Source organism: Hemiscyllium ocellatum, chromosome 26 (genome assembly GCF_020745735.1).
Source record: "Hemiscyllium ocellatum isolate sHemOce1 chromosome 26, sHemOce1.pat.X.cur, whole genome shotgun sequence".
Classification (NCBI taxonomy): domain Eukaryota; kingdom Metazoa; phylum Chordata; class Chondrichthyes; order Orectolobiformes; family Hemiscylliidae; genus Hemiscyllium; species Hemiscyllium ocellatum.
The window spans coordinates 51,192,226-51,210,286 of NC_083426.1; the positions used below are offsets into that span (position 1 = coordinate 51,192,226).

The window sequence follows — 18,061 nt, forward strand, 5'->3', positions numbered from 1 at the left end:
GGTTAGCACTGCTGCCTCACAGCGCCAGAGACCCGGGTTCAATTCCCACCTCAGGCGACTGACTGTGTGGAGTTTGCACGCTCTCCCCGTATCTGCTTGGGTTTCCTCCGGGTGCTCCGGTTTCCTCCCACAGTCCAAAGATGTGCAGGTCAGGTGAATTGGCCATGCTAAATTGTTCGTAGTGTTTGAAAAGGGGTAAATGTAGGGGAATGGGTGGGTTGCGCTTCGGCGGGTCGTTGTGGACTTGTTGGGCTGAAGGGCCTGTTTCCACACTGTAAGTAATCTAATCTAATTGTATCCCTTGTTACAGTATTACCAATCTCAGAAACCTGGCTGTCAGTGTTACATTCCCCAGAGAGTCCTCACATTTTCTAAAACAGCATACTTATTTTCAGATGGGGATAGCCACAGGAGAGTCTTGCATGGCCCACCCTTCCTAGCTTTCCTGGAGTTAACCCACCTACCAGACTGTATCCACGGTTTTCCACCTTTCCTGAAACTGCCATCCATCACATCCCCTAGCTCCTGTAAATTACTCAATATCTGTAAACGCCACTCCAACAGATCCATGCAATCCAATAGGATTCACAACCAAACACACTTCCTGTAGATAAAGTCATCAGGAACATTGAAATTCTCCCTAATTCCCCACAGTGAACAGGAAGAGCACATCGATCTACTGAAGGCCATTTTCACACCTCAAAGATCTACAGAGCCAGAGAGCAGCAAATCTTACTGCCTGAATAACACCGCTGCAGGTTAACTGTAAAAATATGAAACATTAGTTTCATCAAGAGGCGGATCTCAATAAACCATGTGATCAAAAAAAATCCCACATGATTCACAATTATAGATTCCCAAAAAAATGGTCAGATTATACTTTAAAAAAAACAGGCCACTGAACAGTTCCCATATTGTGTTTCCCCAACATAGGGTTCTCCAAGGTCACCTGTGAATTTCACTGTTTGTTTATACTTCTTAGAATGAATATTGATGTGGGAAGATCAAATCAGTTCTGCGATAACGCTGTAGTGCTGTTCTCATGCAAACCCCCCTCAGGAGGAAATTGTATAACAGCAGCACCAGGTAAACTCATGGGGCCTGACAGGAATTAGAACCAACGCACACTTCCAACATCAGCAATGTGGGAACAGGGCCCTCAGTTCGTCAATCACTGCCCGGTCACACGGCCGTACGGGTCACTGCCCGGTCACACGGCCGTACGGGTCACAGCCCGGTCACACGGCCGTACGGGTCACAGCCCGGTCACACGGCCGTGCGGGTCACAGCTCGGTCACACGGCCGTACGAATCACTGCCCGGTCACACGGCCGTACGGGTCACTGCCCAGTCACACGGCCGTACGGGTCACTGCCCGGCCACACGCCCGTACGGGTCACTGCCCGGTCACAGGGCTGTATGGGTTCACTGCCCAGTCACACGGCCGTACGGGTCACTGCCCGGTCACACGGCCGTACGGGTAACTGCCTGGTCACATGGCTCCCCTGTGGAATTCAGCCCTTTTGTTCCTGTTTGACCCAAGGCCATAATGAGGTCAGGAGCTGAGTGACCCTGGGGGAACCCAAACTGGGCCTCACTGAGCAGGTTATTGCTGAGCAGATGCTGCTTGCTAGCCCTGTTACTGACACCGTCCATCATGTTACTGGTGACCGAGAGGAGACGGATGGGGCGGGAATGGACTGGGTTGGAATTGTCCTGTTTTTTATGTACGTGAGCAATGTTCCATATTGTTGGGTCAATGTAACTGGATCAACTTGGCGTGGGCAGTGGCCCCTTCTGGACTATAAGTCCTCAGTGTTATTGCTGGAACGTTGTCAGGCTCCATAGACTTTGCAGTATTGTGTCTTGTCGTGGGCGGTGCTTAGTTCTGTCAATCACTTGCTCCTTCGACTCTTTGCCATGGATGTAGTCCAGTTTGGTAGCGTCATCGGGCTGACCCCTTACTTGCCCCTGGCATGCTCTCCTGCACTTTTCATTGACCCAGGGTTGATGCCCTGGTGTCATGGTTGAATGGGGGATATGAGGAGCCCTGAGGTGACACGTTTTGCTGAAGTACCCTTCTGGGGCTGTTGATGGCTCACAGCATGTCATGGACGCCCAGTCTGGATTTGCTCGATCTGTTTAAAGCCTGTCTCATTGAGCACAGTGATTGTACCTGTGCAGCTTGTTGGATTTTATTCGCAATGCGAAGGCGGACATTTGGCTCCACGACGACGGTGTGGTGTTCACTCATAGAACTGTATAGCACAGGCCCTTCAGCCCACGATGTTGTACTGCGCATTTATCTTATTCTAAGGTCAACCTAACCTGAATTTACAGCCATCCACATACTTGTCCAGCAGTGCCTTCATTGTCCCTCATGTCTCTGAATCTACTGCATTCCATGCACCAATCACTCTCTGCAGAAGGAACCTACATCGATACCTTCCTCCAATCGCCTTAATATTATGACCCCTCGTGATAGCCATTTCTGCCTGGGGAAGGGTCTCTGGCTATCTCCTCTATCTGTGTCTCTCATTACCTCTATCATGTCACCTCTCTTCCTCCTTCTCTCCAGGGTGAAAAGCCCGAGCTCACTCAACCCCTCTTCATAAGACAAGCCCTCCAATCCAGGCAGCATCCTGGTAAACCTCCTCTGCGTCCTCTCTAAAGCATCTCCATCCTTCTGATAATGAGGCAACCAGAACTGGACACAATATTCCAAGTGTGGTCTAACCAGAGTTTTATATAGAGCTGTAGCAAAACCTCACGGCTTTTAAACTCAATCCCCCTGCTCATGAAAGCCATCTTACCAATACTGTCATGGACGCATGCATCTGCAGTTGGTAAGGATGAGGTAAAGTATATATTTCCCTCTTGCTGGTTCCCGTGCCACCTGCTGCAGACCCAATCCGGCAGCGATGTCCTTTAGGACCTGACCAGATCGAGCAGTAACGCTGCTGCTGAGCCACTCTGGGCGGTGGACATTGTCCAGAGTACACTCACTGTGGACATAACCTGCTCATTGGTTGGATGTGTTCCCAATGTGTCCATGTCCTGTACGAGAGCAGTGGGAATATTCAGACCCAGCCTCACTGTGGGACAGTGAGTGCCTGTGGTTCCCAATCTCTGGAACTTCCTGGTGAACAGCAGGAACGGGAGCTCATGTGGGATTTGGGATTCAGGTGATGATGAGTAAATGAATCTTAAAATGGATGTATCCAGTAATCCTTCCCTCTGTCAGTGACTCTCTCTCCCTGTCGGTCTGATTCTATGGTTTTCTCTCTGTGTGCAGTAAACACAACCAGGCAATTGCTGAGATTGAGAAGCTGAAAGTGACCAATCAGGAGCTGGAGACAAAGCTGGAGCAGATCCAACAGGATCTTCAGGAAGCCCGGGATCGGCTGGTGGGTCAACAAGAGGAAGCAGCCCAGCGAGAGGAGAGAGAAGGGTGAGAGGTTGCCAGGAGGTGGTGTGTCCCACCTCATTCATTCCCCATCCCTGAATCCTCCAATCCGACATATCACATACATTCCAGCTCCTTACCTGGGATCCACTTCCACCAATCATTGTACCCACACCCCCACCGGGCAGGATGCCCCTATTCTGATTGGATGTTTGAATTCCTGAATTCTCCCCCTCCCAGCAGAGTTACATAGCGACAGTGATTGGCTGTTTACCCTTGGAGCTAGTTCAGTCAATCAACTGATTGAAGATTTAGTCACTACCTTTCCTTCTCCCATTAGTTTTTTAACTTCTTCCTCTACAGTGAAAACAGATCCCAAATCCTCAGTTAACAGCTCACCATTTCTTCATTGACCTTTGACCTTTTCATAGACCCTCCTGCGTTTTCCTTTAATAGAAAGAAAACTGGAAAAGCGAGGAGAAAGCTGGTAAGTCTGGCCCCAGAGAAACTGAGTTAGTGTGTCAATCTAGTGTGTCTCTTCAGAACTGAAGAGGGAGTTGAACATTTGATGGATTTTAAGCGTAGAGAAATGTGGAGAGAACAAATGGAATGGAGGTCAGGGAAAGGTCAAAGGGCGAGCAAGATTACATTGACACGGTATGACATACAAAGGCAAGCAGATGGCTTGAGCTGTGACCATCGTTTCCAATCCTCTCTGGGTCCACTTGTGGTCAGCTATCATTGTACCACTATTTATGAAGAAACATTACAGTCCATAAGCTCGGTGTGTGTAGAAATTATTGGAAAAAGAATTCTGAGGGAGAGGATAAATCTTTGTTCAGAAAGACGTGGATTAATCACATGGATTTTTTCAGGGAAGTTTGTATCTGACTAGCGTGGCTGAATGATGTGGTACAAGGACGGTCAGTGAGGGCAGTGTGTTGGATTTGGTCTACATCAGCTTGAGCAATGCTTTGTATTTGGCAGGATGTGCCACACTGGCCACAGACATTAAAACCGTCAGGATCCAAGGCAGAATAGTAAGCTCCATCCAAAAGCAGCTCAGAACGAGGGAGTAAAGAGTCATGATGGGTGGGTGTTTCTGTGGCTGGCAGGGGAATTCACCAGCCCTCAGTCCTACCCTCCCTGCTGTTTGTGGAACATGTCAATGATTTGCCCTTGAATACAGAGGGTATGGTTAAGAAGTCTGTTGGTGCAAAGATTAGCTGTGTGCTTGTAATGTTGGAGAAAACTGGAGCTTGCAAGAAAATAGTAATGGGGCAATCATGTATTTGGAAGAACAAAGAAAATATACAGCCCAGGAACAGGCCCTTCGGCCCTCCAAGCCTGTGCTGATCCAAATCTACTGTTGAAACCTATTGCCCAATTCCTAAGTATCCCTCTGCTCCCCACCTACTCCTGCCTCTGTCCAGATGCATCTTAAAGGAACCGACCGTGTCTGAGTGGAGATGAACTCGAATTGCTGCATTCCATAAAGTGATGGAAAATGAGCTGGAAAGTGGGACCAGAGTGGACCATTCCACACTGGCCTCCTTCCATGCGATACATTTTGATGGTTCAAAAATGTGTGTAAAGAAGAACTGTAGGCTGTCCCAAGGGATTATAAAACTGCAGTGTTAATGCTAGTCTCCCTTTCACTCATCCTTCCCTACTGCGTTCACATAGTCACCGCTGATCGGTTTGTCCCTGAGCCCCCTCCCCCTCCTGCCCTCATACAGAGCTGATCCAAGCAGCACCCTCTTTATTTCAGGCTCATCTGTTAAACACAAAATAACATCACTCTCTCGCTCTCTCTCTCTGGATTTCCTCGACAGACTTCAGAGAACTCGCTCCATCCGACGCCGTGTGACCCAAAAGCCGACCCCCCTGGGAGAGGATCCTGCACTCGCTCACCTGAGGGTCACAGGCCCGGATGTAACCATGGCAACAGGTGGCAATGGAGATGGAGTCAGTGAGGGACTAGCAGCGTCTTCAGGAAGTGATGGAGCAGCAGAGAGAATGAAGGAGGTAGCTGGGCCCAGGAAGCAGGTGTCTCCCCCCGTGAGAGCTGCAGCTGGAGGGAGGGCCTCAGTCCCACAGGAACTGGCTCCCCCAGCGCAGTCCCCACCCAGACACTCAGGTCTCCTCACTGAGCTGAGGGACAAAGGGCCTGAGCCAGGCCTGAACCCCTCAGTGAACCGGAGACAGTCTCTCACCTGGTGAGGGCCTCACTTTGTGTCAACTCCACCATCAGGGAACATTAATAGAACATAGAACAGTACAGCACAGTACAGGCCCTTCTGCCCACAATGTTCTGCCAAGCATTTATCTTAATCTAAGATCAAGCTAACTTACACACCCCTCAATTTACTGTCATCTATGTGCTTGTCCAGCAGTCACTTACATGTCCCTAATGTCTCTGACTCTACTCCCATCATTGACAGTGCATTCTATGCCCCCACCACTCTCTGCATAAAGAACCTACCCCTGACATCTCCCCTATACCTTCCTCCAATCAACTTAAAACTCTGACCCCTTGATACAGTCATTTCTGCCCTGGGGAAATGTCTCTGGCTACCTACTCTATCCAAGTCTCTTATTACTTTCTACATCTCTATCACGTCACCTCTCTTCCTCCTCTCCAGTGTGAAAAGCCTGAGCTCACTCAACCTCTCTTCATAACACATGTCCTCCAATCCAGGCAGCATCCTGGTAAATCTCCTCTGCACCCTCATCTCCATCCTTCCTATAATGAGGCGACCAGAACTGGACACAATATTCCAAGTGCGGTCTAACCAGGGTTTTATAGAGCTGCAGCAAAACCTCACGGCTCTTAAACTCAATCCCAGTTAATGAAAGCCAAAACACAATACGCCTTTTTAACAACCCTATCAACTTGGGTGGCAACTTTGAGGAATATACTTGCATAAATCTAAGATCCCACTGTCCCTCCACACTGCCAAGAATCCTGTCTTTAATCCTGTATTCAGCATCCAAATTTAGCCTTCCAAAGTGAATCACTTTGCGTTTATCCAGGTTGAACTCCATCTGCCACTTCTCAGCCCAGCTCTGCATCCTGTCAATGTCTTGTTGTAGCCTGCAACAGCCCCCGACACTATCTACAACATCACCAACCTTTATGTCATCTGCAAACTTACTAACCCACCCTACTACTTCTTCATCTAAGTCATTTATAAAAACTACAAAGAGCAGAGGCCCAAGAACAGATCCCAGTGGGACACCACTGGTCACTGACCTCCAGGTGGAAAACTTTCCATCCACTACCAGTTGCTGTCTACTTTCAGCCAGCCAATTCTGTATCCAGGCAGCCACATTTCCCTGTGTCCCATACCTCCCAACTTTCTGAATGAGCCTACCGTGGGGAACCTTATCAAATGCCTTACTGAATCCATATACACCACATCCACTGCTCAGCCTTCATCAATGTGTCTCATCACATCCTCAAAGAACTCAATAAGGGCTGTGAGGCATAACCTGCCCCTCACAAAGCCATGCTGACTATCGCTAATCAAACTATGTTTTTCCAAATAGTCATAAATCCTATCTCTCAGAATCCTTTCCAGTACCTTGCTTATCACAGACGTAAGACTGACTGGTCTGTAATTCCCAGTTATACTCCCATGGAGTAGTACTCTCTGGTGACCATGGCTAGAGGTGCAGCAATCTCATTCCTCGCTTGCCGTAGTAACCTTGGATATATCTGTCTGTCCCTGGGGACTTATCTATCCTGATGCTTCCCAGAATTTCCAGCACATCCACTTCCTTAATATCAATCTGCTCAAAGCAATTTTGCCTGGTCCATGGTGTTCTCACTATGAGCAAGGTCCCTCTCCCTCGTGATTACTGAAGAAAATAACTCATTTAGGGCCTCTCTGAGCTCTTCAGACTCCAGCCACAAGTTCCCTCCATTATCCCTGATCAGCCCTACCCTCTGTCTGATTGTTCTCTTATTCCTCACGTAAGTGTAGAACGCCTTTGGGTTTTCAATACTCCTTCATGCCAAGGCTTTTTGCGTCCCCTCCTAGGTCTCCTCTGGCCAGTTTTGGCTATTCTGTAACCCCCTAAAGCTGTGACCATTCTAAATGTCCAAACCAAGACAATTTGGGAAACTCAAATTGACTCTTGGCTGATGACCTTAAATTACACAAGTTTCCTTTAGATTTTGGGGAGGGGTGTTTCTTGGAAATTCGGTGGGGATATAACCTGCTGAATATTTCAGCCTCCCAGCACAATGGGATTGGAGTCTTTTGGGGAGAATGGAATGGTTAAGAGAGACTGAAGACTCAAAGAGAGTCCGGGACAGCGTCTGAGAGATTAAGACTCAGGTGAAGTGGATGAATAATGAGAGGACATGAGTGATGTGAGAGGTACAGAGGAAGGCTGGGCTGTGTGAGAGGTGCAGATAGATGGTTTACAATGTACCTGTTGTGCATTTTGCCTTCCTGCTGGGGATTGAATGTGGTCCCTTTGTGTGTTCCTGCTCCCAGTTACAGGAGGAGCTGGTCTCTCTGCACAGTAAACAGGAGGCGGCCATCACTGAGAACCAGAAACTCAAAGGGACCAATCAGGAGCTGGAGCTGGAGCTGGAGCAGATCCACAAGGATCTTCAGCAAGCCCGGGATCGGCTGGGGGATCAACAGGAGGAAGCAGCCCAGCGAGAGGAGAGGGAGGGGTAACAAACTCTGAATGCTGAGCAATCGTTATATGCACTGTGTACAAATTCCATATCCTGGCTGTTTGTGTGTGATCTGTGTCTGCTCTGTTCAATTGTCCTTTGATTGATTGTAAAAGTCTGTTTATGTTTAATGCTCTCTGTATTAATTGGTTATGTCTGGATGTGGACTCAGGATCAAGTAAAATCAAAGGAGCTGGAAGTCAGAATTGGAAGGGGGAACAGACACTTTAAACTATTGGAAATGAAAACGATCGCACACATAGACATTACTGTCATCTCTGCTGAGGTTGGGATACAAGATTTACAAAGTGTACCCATGCCATTCATTCTGTACATATGCCACTGACTTCATAGACACATCCCCGACTGTAGAGACATTATAATCCACACGTGACACTTTGCATACACACTCGGCTCCCTGTGAACACCCTGAAAACGTGTACACACACTGTACGCTGTGTACACAGGGGTATTGTGAGTATTCAGACCCAGCCTCACTGTGGGATAGTCAGTGCCTACGGTTTCCAATCTCCGAACTTTCTGATGAAAAGCAGGAACGGGAGCTAGTCTGGGATTTGGGATTCAGGCGTCGGTGAATGAGATAGTGTTGAAATGGATATGTCCAGTAACCCTTCCCTCCGTCAGTGACTCCCTCTCCCTGTCGGTCTGATTCTTTGGTTTTCTCTGTGTGCAGTAAACACAACCAGGCAATCGCTGAGATTGAGAAGCTGAAAGTGACCAATCAGGAGCTGGAGACAAAGCTGGAACAGATCCAACAGGATCTTCAGGAAGCCCGGGATCGGCTGGTGGATCAACAGGAGGAAGCAGCCCAGCGAGAGGAGAGAGAGGGGTAAGGGAGTGTGTGCACACCCCCAGACTGAGTACATTTCCCTCACTGTGTCTGCATTCCATTTACTGCATATCGACATGCACACTGTGTATGTGCGGTTCCATTGTTCTGTGGGCCATTGGACAAGTCTAGTTACTATTGATGCTCACGGTGATTGGTTGGTCAAGCCTGGATATGGGTTCTGGGACTATTACACACCTGCCTGATAGACCCTGAGTCAGATCTGGAACATGGAGCAGACATTTTGAAATAGTTTTTTAATAAACCTGTTCACACAAAGATGTGTCTGTGTGGGTTTCCTTCAGTTGCTCCGATTTCCTCCCACAGTCCAAAGATGTGTGGGTCAGGTCAATTGGCCATGCTAAATTGCCCATAGTGCTTGGTGCATTAGTCAGAGGGAAATGGATCTGGGTGGGTTACTCTTCGGAGGGTCAGTGTGGACTGGTTGGGCCGAAGGGCCTCTTTCCATCCTGTAGGAAATCTAGTCTAATCTAAAACAAAATCAGTGTCATCTCTGATGGTCTGAGACAGAGACTCATCATCATCGGCGCTCCCTCACAGATGAGGATGGCTCTCTCTGTCTCTCAGGGTGAGTCTGTATGTGGCTGTAGAGACCGATGTGGCTACTGCAGGCCGTGTTACACTGGGACAGGTAGTGGTCATGGGATGGGGTGGGCGGGGCATTGATGTGGCGTGCGCTCCTGACATTGTTACCCCCGGGCTTCCGCTTTTTCCTGACGGTCAGTCTCGAGTACTCCATCCCATCCAGGATGCCTCTCCTCCATTTTGGACCGTCTTGGCCCAGTGATTCCCAGGGGCCTGTGGGAATGTCATGTTTCACCAGTGAGGCCTTGTGGGCCTGAATGAAGCCCTTCCTGTGTCCACCTGGGGCTGGCCCGCCATTTCGAAGCTGGGAGTGCAGCACCTGCTTGAGGCAGGTTGTGTTGGTCATGTGGGTGACGTAGCCAGCCCATCCAAACCGATCAAGGGTAGTTAGTGCCTGAATGCTGGGTATGTGGGCCTAATTAAAGCAGCTACTGTTGGTGCCTCTTTCTTCCGAGTGGATTTGCAGGATCTAGCTGAGGCAATGTATCCAGCACCTTGAGGTCCCTGCTGTAGACAGTCCACATCTCAGAGCCATACAGGAGGCTGGGAACCACCACAGCTCTGTGTACCATAATGTTGGTGTTGGATCTGATATTGTTGTCCCATGTCTACACTGCGACGGGTACACACCTCCTCCCCCAAACACAACAAGCACTGGGGCAGGAGGAATATCAAAGCTCAATCTCACATCGTTCCAGTCAGCGCCTCTGGATCCTAACGCCAGGACATTCCTGATGACCTGCAGAAATGGGAGCTGGCATTTGGGATTGGGATGTTGATGACTGAGAAAATCGAACAATATATGTCTCCATTCAGTCTCTCTGTCAGTGACTCTCTCTCCCTGTCGGTCTGAGTCTTTGGTTTTCTCTGTGTGCAGTAAACACAACCAGGCACTCGCTGAGATTGAGAAGCTGAAAGTGACCAATCAGGAGCTGGAGACAAAGCTGGAGCAGATCCAACGGGATCTTCAGGAAGCCCGGGATCGGCTGGTGGATCAACAGGAGGAAGCGGCCCAGCGAGAGGAGAGAGAGGGGTAAGAGGTTCCCTGGAGGTGATGTGTCCCACTGAGCGTTCGATCCTCTCATTCCCCATCCCTGAATCCTCCAATCCGATGTCTTACACACATTCCCAACTGCTCCCCCAGGACACACATCTCCGTGTGATCACTTTTCCGTACACCCCCAGGATTTAAACCCTCCTGAATTCTCCCACCACCAGAGTTACATAGCAACAGTGATGGTCTGTTTGGCCCTTGGAGCTACTTTGGTGAGAGGGCCTCAGTCCAACAGGAACTGGCTCCCTCAGTGCAGGCCTCACACAGACATTCAGGTCTCCTCATTGTGCTGCGGAACAAAGGGCCCAGCCAGGTCAGAAACCCTCTGTGAACTGGACACAGTCTCTCACCTGGTGAGGGCCTCAACTTGTGTCAATTCCACCATCAGGGAACATTAAACCAAGACAGTTTGGGGAAGAATAAATTGGAATACATCAGATCCTGTTTTTCCTCAGTCTGCTTCCCACCAATGAAAACAAAGAATGTTGCGGCCGATGGCGGTCAGAGGAACATGGGATCAGAAGCAGGAGGAGGCCATTCGGCCTCTCTAGCCTGCTCTGCTATCCCGTATGATCATGGATGCCCTCATTTCAGCCTCAATTCCACTTTCCCACCTGCTCTCTCTTAATCTCCACAAATGAAACATCTGTCCAGCTCCTCCTTCACGTTACTCAGTTTCCCAGCATCCACAGCGCTCTGGGATAGGGAATCCACACATTCACGATCCTTTTGAGGGAAGTAATTTCTCTCCATCCTTGTTTTAATTCAGCTACCTCTTATCCTAAAACCACCACCTCTCATTCCCAATTGCTCCGCATGGAGAAACATCCTTTCTCTCTCTACGTTGTCAATCCCCTTTTACCATCTTATGGACCTCAATTAGATCACCTTTCATTCTTCTAAACTCCAGGGAGCGTTGGCCTAAACTGCTCGATCTCTCTTCATAACAAAAAACCCTCATCTCTAGGATCAATCGAGTGAACCTCCTCTGAACTGACTCCAGTCCAACTACATCTCTCCTCAAGCAAAAAGACCAAAACTGTATGCAGTACTCCACACAGTTACATCAAGTTGTACCCAGGGAGAGAGAGTTGTTAAGGAGGCATATGGTGTGTTAGCTTTTCCTGGTAGAGGGATTGAGTTTCGGAGCCATGAGGTCATGCTGCAGCTGTACAAAACTCTGGTGTAGCCACACTTGGAGTATGGGGTACAGTTCTGGTCACCGCATTATAGGAAGGATGTGGAAGCTTTGGATAGGGTTCAGAGGAGATTTATGAGGATTTTGCCTGGTATGGAGGGATGGCCTTACAAGGAAAGGCTGAGGGACTTGAGGCTGTTTTCTTTGGAGAGAAGAAGGTTGAGAGGTGATTTAATAGAGACGTTTAAGATAATCTGAGGGTTAGATAGTGTGGACAGTGAGAGCATTATTCCTCGGATGGTGATGGCTAGCACAAGGGGACATAGCTTTAAATTGAGGGGTGATAGATATAGGACAATGTCAGAGGTAGTTTCTTCACTCAGAGAGTAGGAAGGGTGTGGAATGCACTGCCTGCGACAGGAGTAGAGTCGCCAACTTTAAGGGCATTTAAATTGTCATTGGATAAACATATGGACGAGAATGGAATAGTGTAGGTTCGATGGGCTTCAGATTGGTTTCACAGGTCAGCACAACATCGAGGGCTGAAGGGCCTATACTGCTTTGTAATGGTTTATGTTCTATGTTCTCATTACATTTCATCAATCCTGTTGAACACAAAATAACATCGCTCTCTCTCTCTCTCTCACTCTCTCTCTCCCTCGCTCTCCCGCTCTCTCTCTCACTCTCTCTCTCTCTCTGGATTTCCTCGACAGACTTCAGAGAACTCGCTCCATCCGACGCCGTGTGACCCAAAAGCCGACCCCCCTGGGAGAGGATCCTGCACTCGCTCACCTGAGGGTCACAGGCCCAGATGTAACCATGGCAACAGGTGGCAATGGAGATGGAGTCAGTGAGGGACCAGCAGCGTCTTCAGGAAGTGATGGAGCAGCAGAGAGAATGAAGGAGGTAGCTGGGCCCAGGAAGCAGGTGTCTCCCCCCGTGAGAGCTGCAGCTGGAGGGAGGGCCTCAGTCCCACAGGAACTGGCTCCCCCAGCGCTGTCCCCACCCAGACACTCAGGTCTCCTCACTGAGCTGAGGGACAAAGGGCCTGAGCCAGGCCTGAACCCCTCAGTGAACCGGAGACAGTCTCTCACCTGGTGAGGGCCTCACTTTGTGTCAACTCCACCATCAGGGAACGTTAAACCAAGACAATTTGGGAAAGTCAAACTGACATTTTCCTGATGACCTTAAATTACACAAGTTTCCCCTTAGATTCTGGGGAGGGGTGTTTCTTGAAAATTCGGTGGGGACATAACTTGTGGATATATCAGTCTCCCAGCACAATGGGATTGGAGTCTTTTGGGAAGAATGGAATGGTTAAGAGGGATTGAAGACTCAAAGAGAGAGACAGAGTCTGAGAGATTAAGGCTCAGGTGAAGTGGATGAATAATGAGAGGACAAGTGATGTGAGAGGTACAGAGGAAGGCTGGGCTGTGTGAGAGGTGCAGATAGATGGTTTACAATGTACCTGTTGTGCATTTTGCCTTCCTGCTAGGGATTGAATGTGGTCCCTTTGTGTGTTCCTGCTCCCAGTTACAGGAGGAGCTGGTCTCTCTGCACAGTAAACAGGAGGCGGCCATCACTGAGAACCAGAAACTCAAAGGGACCAATCAGGAGCTGGAGACGAGGTTGGAGCAGATCCACAAGGATCTTCAGCAAGCCCGGGATCGGCTGGGGGATCAACAGGAGGAAGCAGCCCAGCGAGAGGAGAGAGAGGGGTAAGGGAGCCTGTACGTGCTGCTATACTGAGTGCCGGGTTCTGACGAAGTGTCACTGGACCGGAGGCGTTCACTTTGATTTCTCTTCACAGATGCTGCTAGATGTGTTGAGCTTTTCCAACAGGTTGTGTTCTTGTTTCCCATACTGAATACATACCCCTCAGTGTGTATGCATACCATTTACGTCATATGTCCACGCCTATTGTGAAGGTACAGTTCAAGTGTTCTGTGGTTGTTTGTACAAGTCTGGTTCATTTCAGTGTTCACTATACTTAACTGGTCACGCCTGGGTATATAGGTGTGTGAAAATTAAATAACTCGTGGACAGAGCCAGAGTCAGATTTGGAACATGGAACAGACATTTAAAATGATAAGATTTAAAACCTATTCACACATGAAGAAATCAGTGTCATCTCAGTATGGTCTTAGATCTTCATGATACACTATGTACCAATTGGTGTGCAACTTGCCAATGTGTGCTCCCACAAACACACAATCATTCAGTCAGGGCTTGTGAATCCTAACGGTAGGACATTCCTGATGAACTGCAGGAATGGGAGCTGGTAAGGGATTTGGGATTGGAATGTCAATGAATGTGGAAACCTACCAATAAATGTCTCCCTACAGTCTCTCTGTCAGTGACTCTCTCTCCCTGTCGGTCTGAGTCTTTGGTTTTCTCTCTGTGCAGTAAATACAACCAGGCAATCGCTGAGATTGAGAAGCTGAAAGTGACCAATCAGGAGCTGGAGGCAAGGCTGGAGCAGATCCAACAGGATCTTCAGGAAGCCCGGGATCGGCTGGTGGATCAACAAGAGGAAGCAGCCCAGCGAGAGGAGAGAGAAGGGTGAGAGGCTCCCAGGAGGTGGTGTGTCCCACTGAGCGTTCGATCCTCTCACTCATTCCCCATCCCTGAATTCTCCAATCCAACGTCTCACACAAATTCCCAGCTCCTTACTCAGGACACGCACCATCCAATCACTCTCCCCCCATACTCCCATGAGGCTGAAACTGCTGAAATCTTAAATTCTCCCCCCAGCAGAGTCACAGATCAATAGTGACCCTTGTTTGACCCTTTTACCTGCTTCAACCAATCTACTGAGTCAGGATTGATCCAATTTATTTTTACGCTGGATATATTTTGTGTTCCCTTCTCCCTCTGGTGTTGGGGAGGTGAGAGTATATGTTCGGATCATCAGTCGTGTTGCATAAACTCCCGTTGAACACAAAATAACATCGCTCTCTCTCTCTCTCTCTCTCTCACTCTCTCTCTCTGGATTTCCTCGACAGACTTCAGAGAACTCGCTCCATCCGACGCCGTGTGACCCAAAAGCCGACCCCCCTGGGAGAGGATCCTGCACTCGCTCACCTGAGGGTCACAGGCCCGGATGTAACCATGGCAACAGGTGGCAATGGAGATGGAGTCAGTGAGGGACCAGCAGCGTCTTCAGGAAGTGATGGAGCAGCAGAGAGAATGAAGGAGGTAGCTGGGCCCAGGAAGCAGGTGTCTCCCCCCGTGAGAGCTGCAGCTGGAGGGAGGGCCTCAGTCCCACAGGAACTGGCTCCCCCAGCGCAGTCCCCACCCAGACACTCAGGTCTCCTCACTGAGCTGAGGGACAAAGGGCCTGAGCCAGGCCTGAACCCCTCAGTGAACCGGAGACAGTCTCTCACTGAAGGCATCAGTTTGTGTCAACTTCCTCTTTAGGGAAAGTTAAATCAATACACTTTGGGGAAGTATCATTGACAGAATGATTGACACTTGGCTGATGACCTTAAATTACATGTTTCCTCTTAGATTCTGGGGAGGGGTTTTTTTGGAAATTAGGTGGGGATCTAACTTCAGCCTCCCAGCACTATGGGATTGAAGGGAGGGCAAGGCACATTGGGACAGGTACATAAATAGGAAAGGTTTAGCGGGATATGGGCTGAAGGGACTGGTTTAGATTGGGAAACTGGGCTGGCATGGACAAGTTGGACTGAAGGGTCTGTTTCCTTGCTGTCTGACTTTATGATTCTCTGTAACGAGCTGAATCATTCAACCTTGGGATCCACGTTCAGAGTTCCTTTAAGATGGAGTCACATGTCGACTGGGTAATGAAGGAGGTGTTTGGTATAGGGAGAAGGCTACAGGGACACACTGAATAAACTAGGGCTCTTTTCTCTGAAGCATCAGAGGCCAAGGAATAACCTTTGTGGAAGTTTAGAAAATCATGATGGGCATGGATAGAGTGAATAGAGAAGGTCTTTTTCCAGGGTAGGGGAGTCCAAAACGAAAGGGCCTAGGTTTACAGTGAGAGGGGAAAGACTTACAAGGGCCTAAGGGGCACCATTTTCACACTGAGGGTGGTGCATGAGTGGCGTGAGGAAGTGGTGGAGGCTGGTACAATTACAGCACCTAAAAGGTATTTGAATGGTTATATGGATAGGAAATGTTTAGAGGGATATGGGCCAAGTGTTGGCAAATGGGACTAGATTAATTTCGGATCTCAGGTCAGCAGGGATGAGTTTCTGTGCTGTACATCACTGTGACTGGAGATCAGCCACACAGTACTATGGGATTGGTGGGCAAGGAATGAACAGTGAACAGTCAGGAGTGAACGGTGTCAGAAGAAGATGGACGCAGACAGAGGGAGAGGTCCGAGGTGGTGAGAAGCTGGGAGCAACAGAGAGAGAGGTGGAGGAACGATTTAGAGAGACCAGCAGAGAGGTTTTGGATGGGCTCGGAATATAATTTTTGTGACATTATTAATGAGGATGTCTATTGTAAGTCTCTTTGGAGGGGACACAGGAAACTGCCGCAAGGTCCAAATTCTGCAACACCTCATCAATTCTCAGATGGAGGGCCAGGACGGAGAGATCTTTCTTTATTCTTTCTTGGGGTGTGTATGCTCCTCTTGTCCATCCTTAATGGTCTTTGAACAAAGTGGATTGCTCGGCCATTTCAGAAGGCAGGTATGGTTCGAGCACAATGCTGTGGACCTGGAGGTCAGGCCAAATAAGGATGGCTTATTGCCTTCGTTAAAGGGTATTAGTGAACTTGGTGTGTGTTTACAACAATTGGTGATCATTTTATGGTTGGTGTCAGTGTGACTTACTTTGATTAACTGAATTTAAACTCCACAAACTGCTAAGGCATGATTGAATCCCTGTCTTTCAACCCTTCACCTTGACATCTAGGCCAGTGGCATTCTATCACCCTCTCCCTTAGAGTGGGCAGGTCAGGGGCAGACAGTCTAACAGCTTCCAGGGTAAGTTTTGTGAACAGTGATGTGATAAAAGGTGATTGAATGTGGTCCCTTTGTGTGTTCCTGCTCCCAGTTACAGGAGGAGCTGGTCTCTCTGCACAGTAAACAGGAGGCGGCCATCACTGAGAACCAGAAACTCAAAGGGACCAATCAGGAGCTGGAGATGAAGCTGGAGCAGATCCAAAAGGATCTTCAGGAAGCCCGGGATCAGCTGGTACATCAACAGGAGGAAGCAGCCCAGCGAGAGGAGAGAGAGGGGTAAGGGAGCGTGTACCCACACCCGTACACATTGTGAATACCACACACTCTGTATTTGTCCCCGCCCTGCATAGGCACCCGATAGCTCATTAAGCTCATGTCTCTTCATACAGAACACACCTACCCCTCTGCATCAGTAAAGTTTGTTTTTGTAACTTCACAGACATGTCTTTTAATAGAATCCCAATAGTGCGGGAAGAGGCCATTTGGTCCATCAAGTCTACACCAACCCTCCAAAGACCATTCCACCTAGACCCAGTTAACCCACCTAGCCTACACATCCCTGGACACTATGAACAATTTAGCATGGCCAATCCACCTAAGCTGCACATCTTTGGACTGTGGGAGGAAACCAGAGTACCCAGAGGAAACCCACGCAGGCACTGGGAGAATGTGCAAACTCCACCCAGACAGTCGCCCGAGGTGGGAATCGAACCCAAATCCCTGGCGCTGTGCTAATCACTGAGCCACTGTGCCATCTTGCACTGTTTGACAATTAGGGATCATCCTTTCACATACAGATAAGGACGTTTTTTTTCATAGAATCATGGAATCCCTACAGTGTAGAAACAGACCATTCGGCCCAACAAGTTCACACTGACCCTCCAAAGAGTAACCCACCCAGTGTGTGATGGGCAATGTGATGAATTACCTACGATATTCATGTTACTCTTGTCTGATTATTGAAAGAGATAGCTACTATAAAGGGGCTGCACAGTGGCACAGTGGTTAGCACTGCTGCCTCACAGCGCCAGAGACCCGGGTTCAATTCCCGCCTCGGGCGACCGTCTGTGTGGAGTTTGCACGTTCTCCCCGTGTCTGCGTGGGTTTCCTCCGGGTGCTCCGGTTTCTCCCACGGTCCCAAAGATGTGCAGGTCAGGTGAATTGGCCGTAGTGTTAGGTGTAGGGGTCTGGGTGGGTTGCTCTTCAGAGGGTCGGTGTGGACTTGATGGGCCGAAGGGCCTGTTTCCAAACCGGAGGGAATCTATCCGTCTAAAGCAAATGTCATATTCTGTCTACGATATTTACCGACACTGTTTGGGAGATTAAATGGATTAGACTGAAATAAAATGGGAAAGTGCTGGAGGAAATTC

At 48.9% G+C, this 18,061-nt stretch overlaps 1 protein-coding gene across 1 annotated transcript in view; it reads left to right on the forward strand.

Annotated features, from left to right (window-relative positions):
- The window catches only part of LOC132828268 (trichohyalin-like), a 109,656-nt gene that overhangs the window by 63,538 nt on the left and 28,057 nt on the right, over positions 1-18,061 (forward strand). Inside the window, exons 17-26 of the mRNA XM_060845243.1 lie at positions 3,295-3,450; positions 5,241-5,433; positions 7,914-8,098; positions 8,796-8,951; positions 10,435-10,590; positions 12,463-12,655; positions 13,283-13,467; positions 14,156-14,311; positions 14,755-14,947; positions 16,783-16,967. Coding sequence (XP_060701226.1) covers positions 3,295-3,450; positions 5,241-5,433; positions 7,914-8,098; positions 8,796-8,951; positions 10,435-10,590; positions 12,463-12,655; positions 13,283-13,467; positions 14,156-14,311; positions 14,755-14,947; positions 16,783-16,967 — 1,758 coding nt within the window. The remainder of the gene's footprint in view (positions 1-3,294; positions 3,451-5,240; positions 5,434-7,913; positions 8,099-8,795; positions 8,952-10,434; positions 10,591-12,462; positions 12,656-13,282; positions 13,468-14,155; positions 14,312-14,754; positions 14,948-16,782; positions 16,968-18,061) is intronic.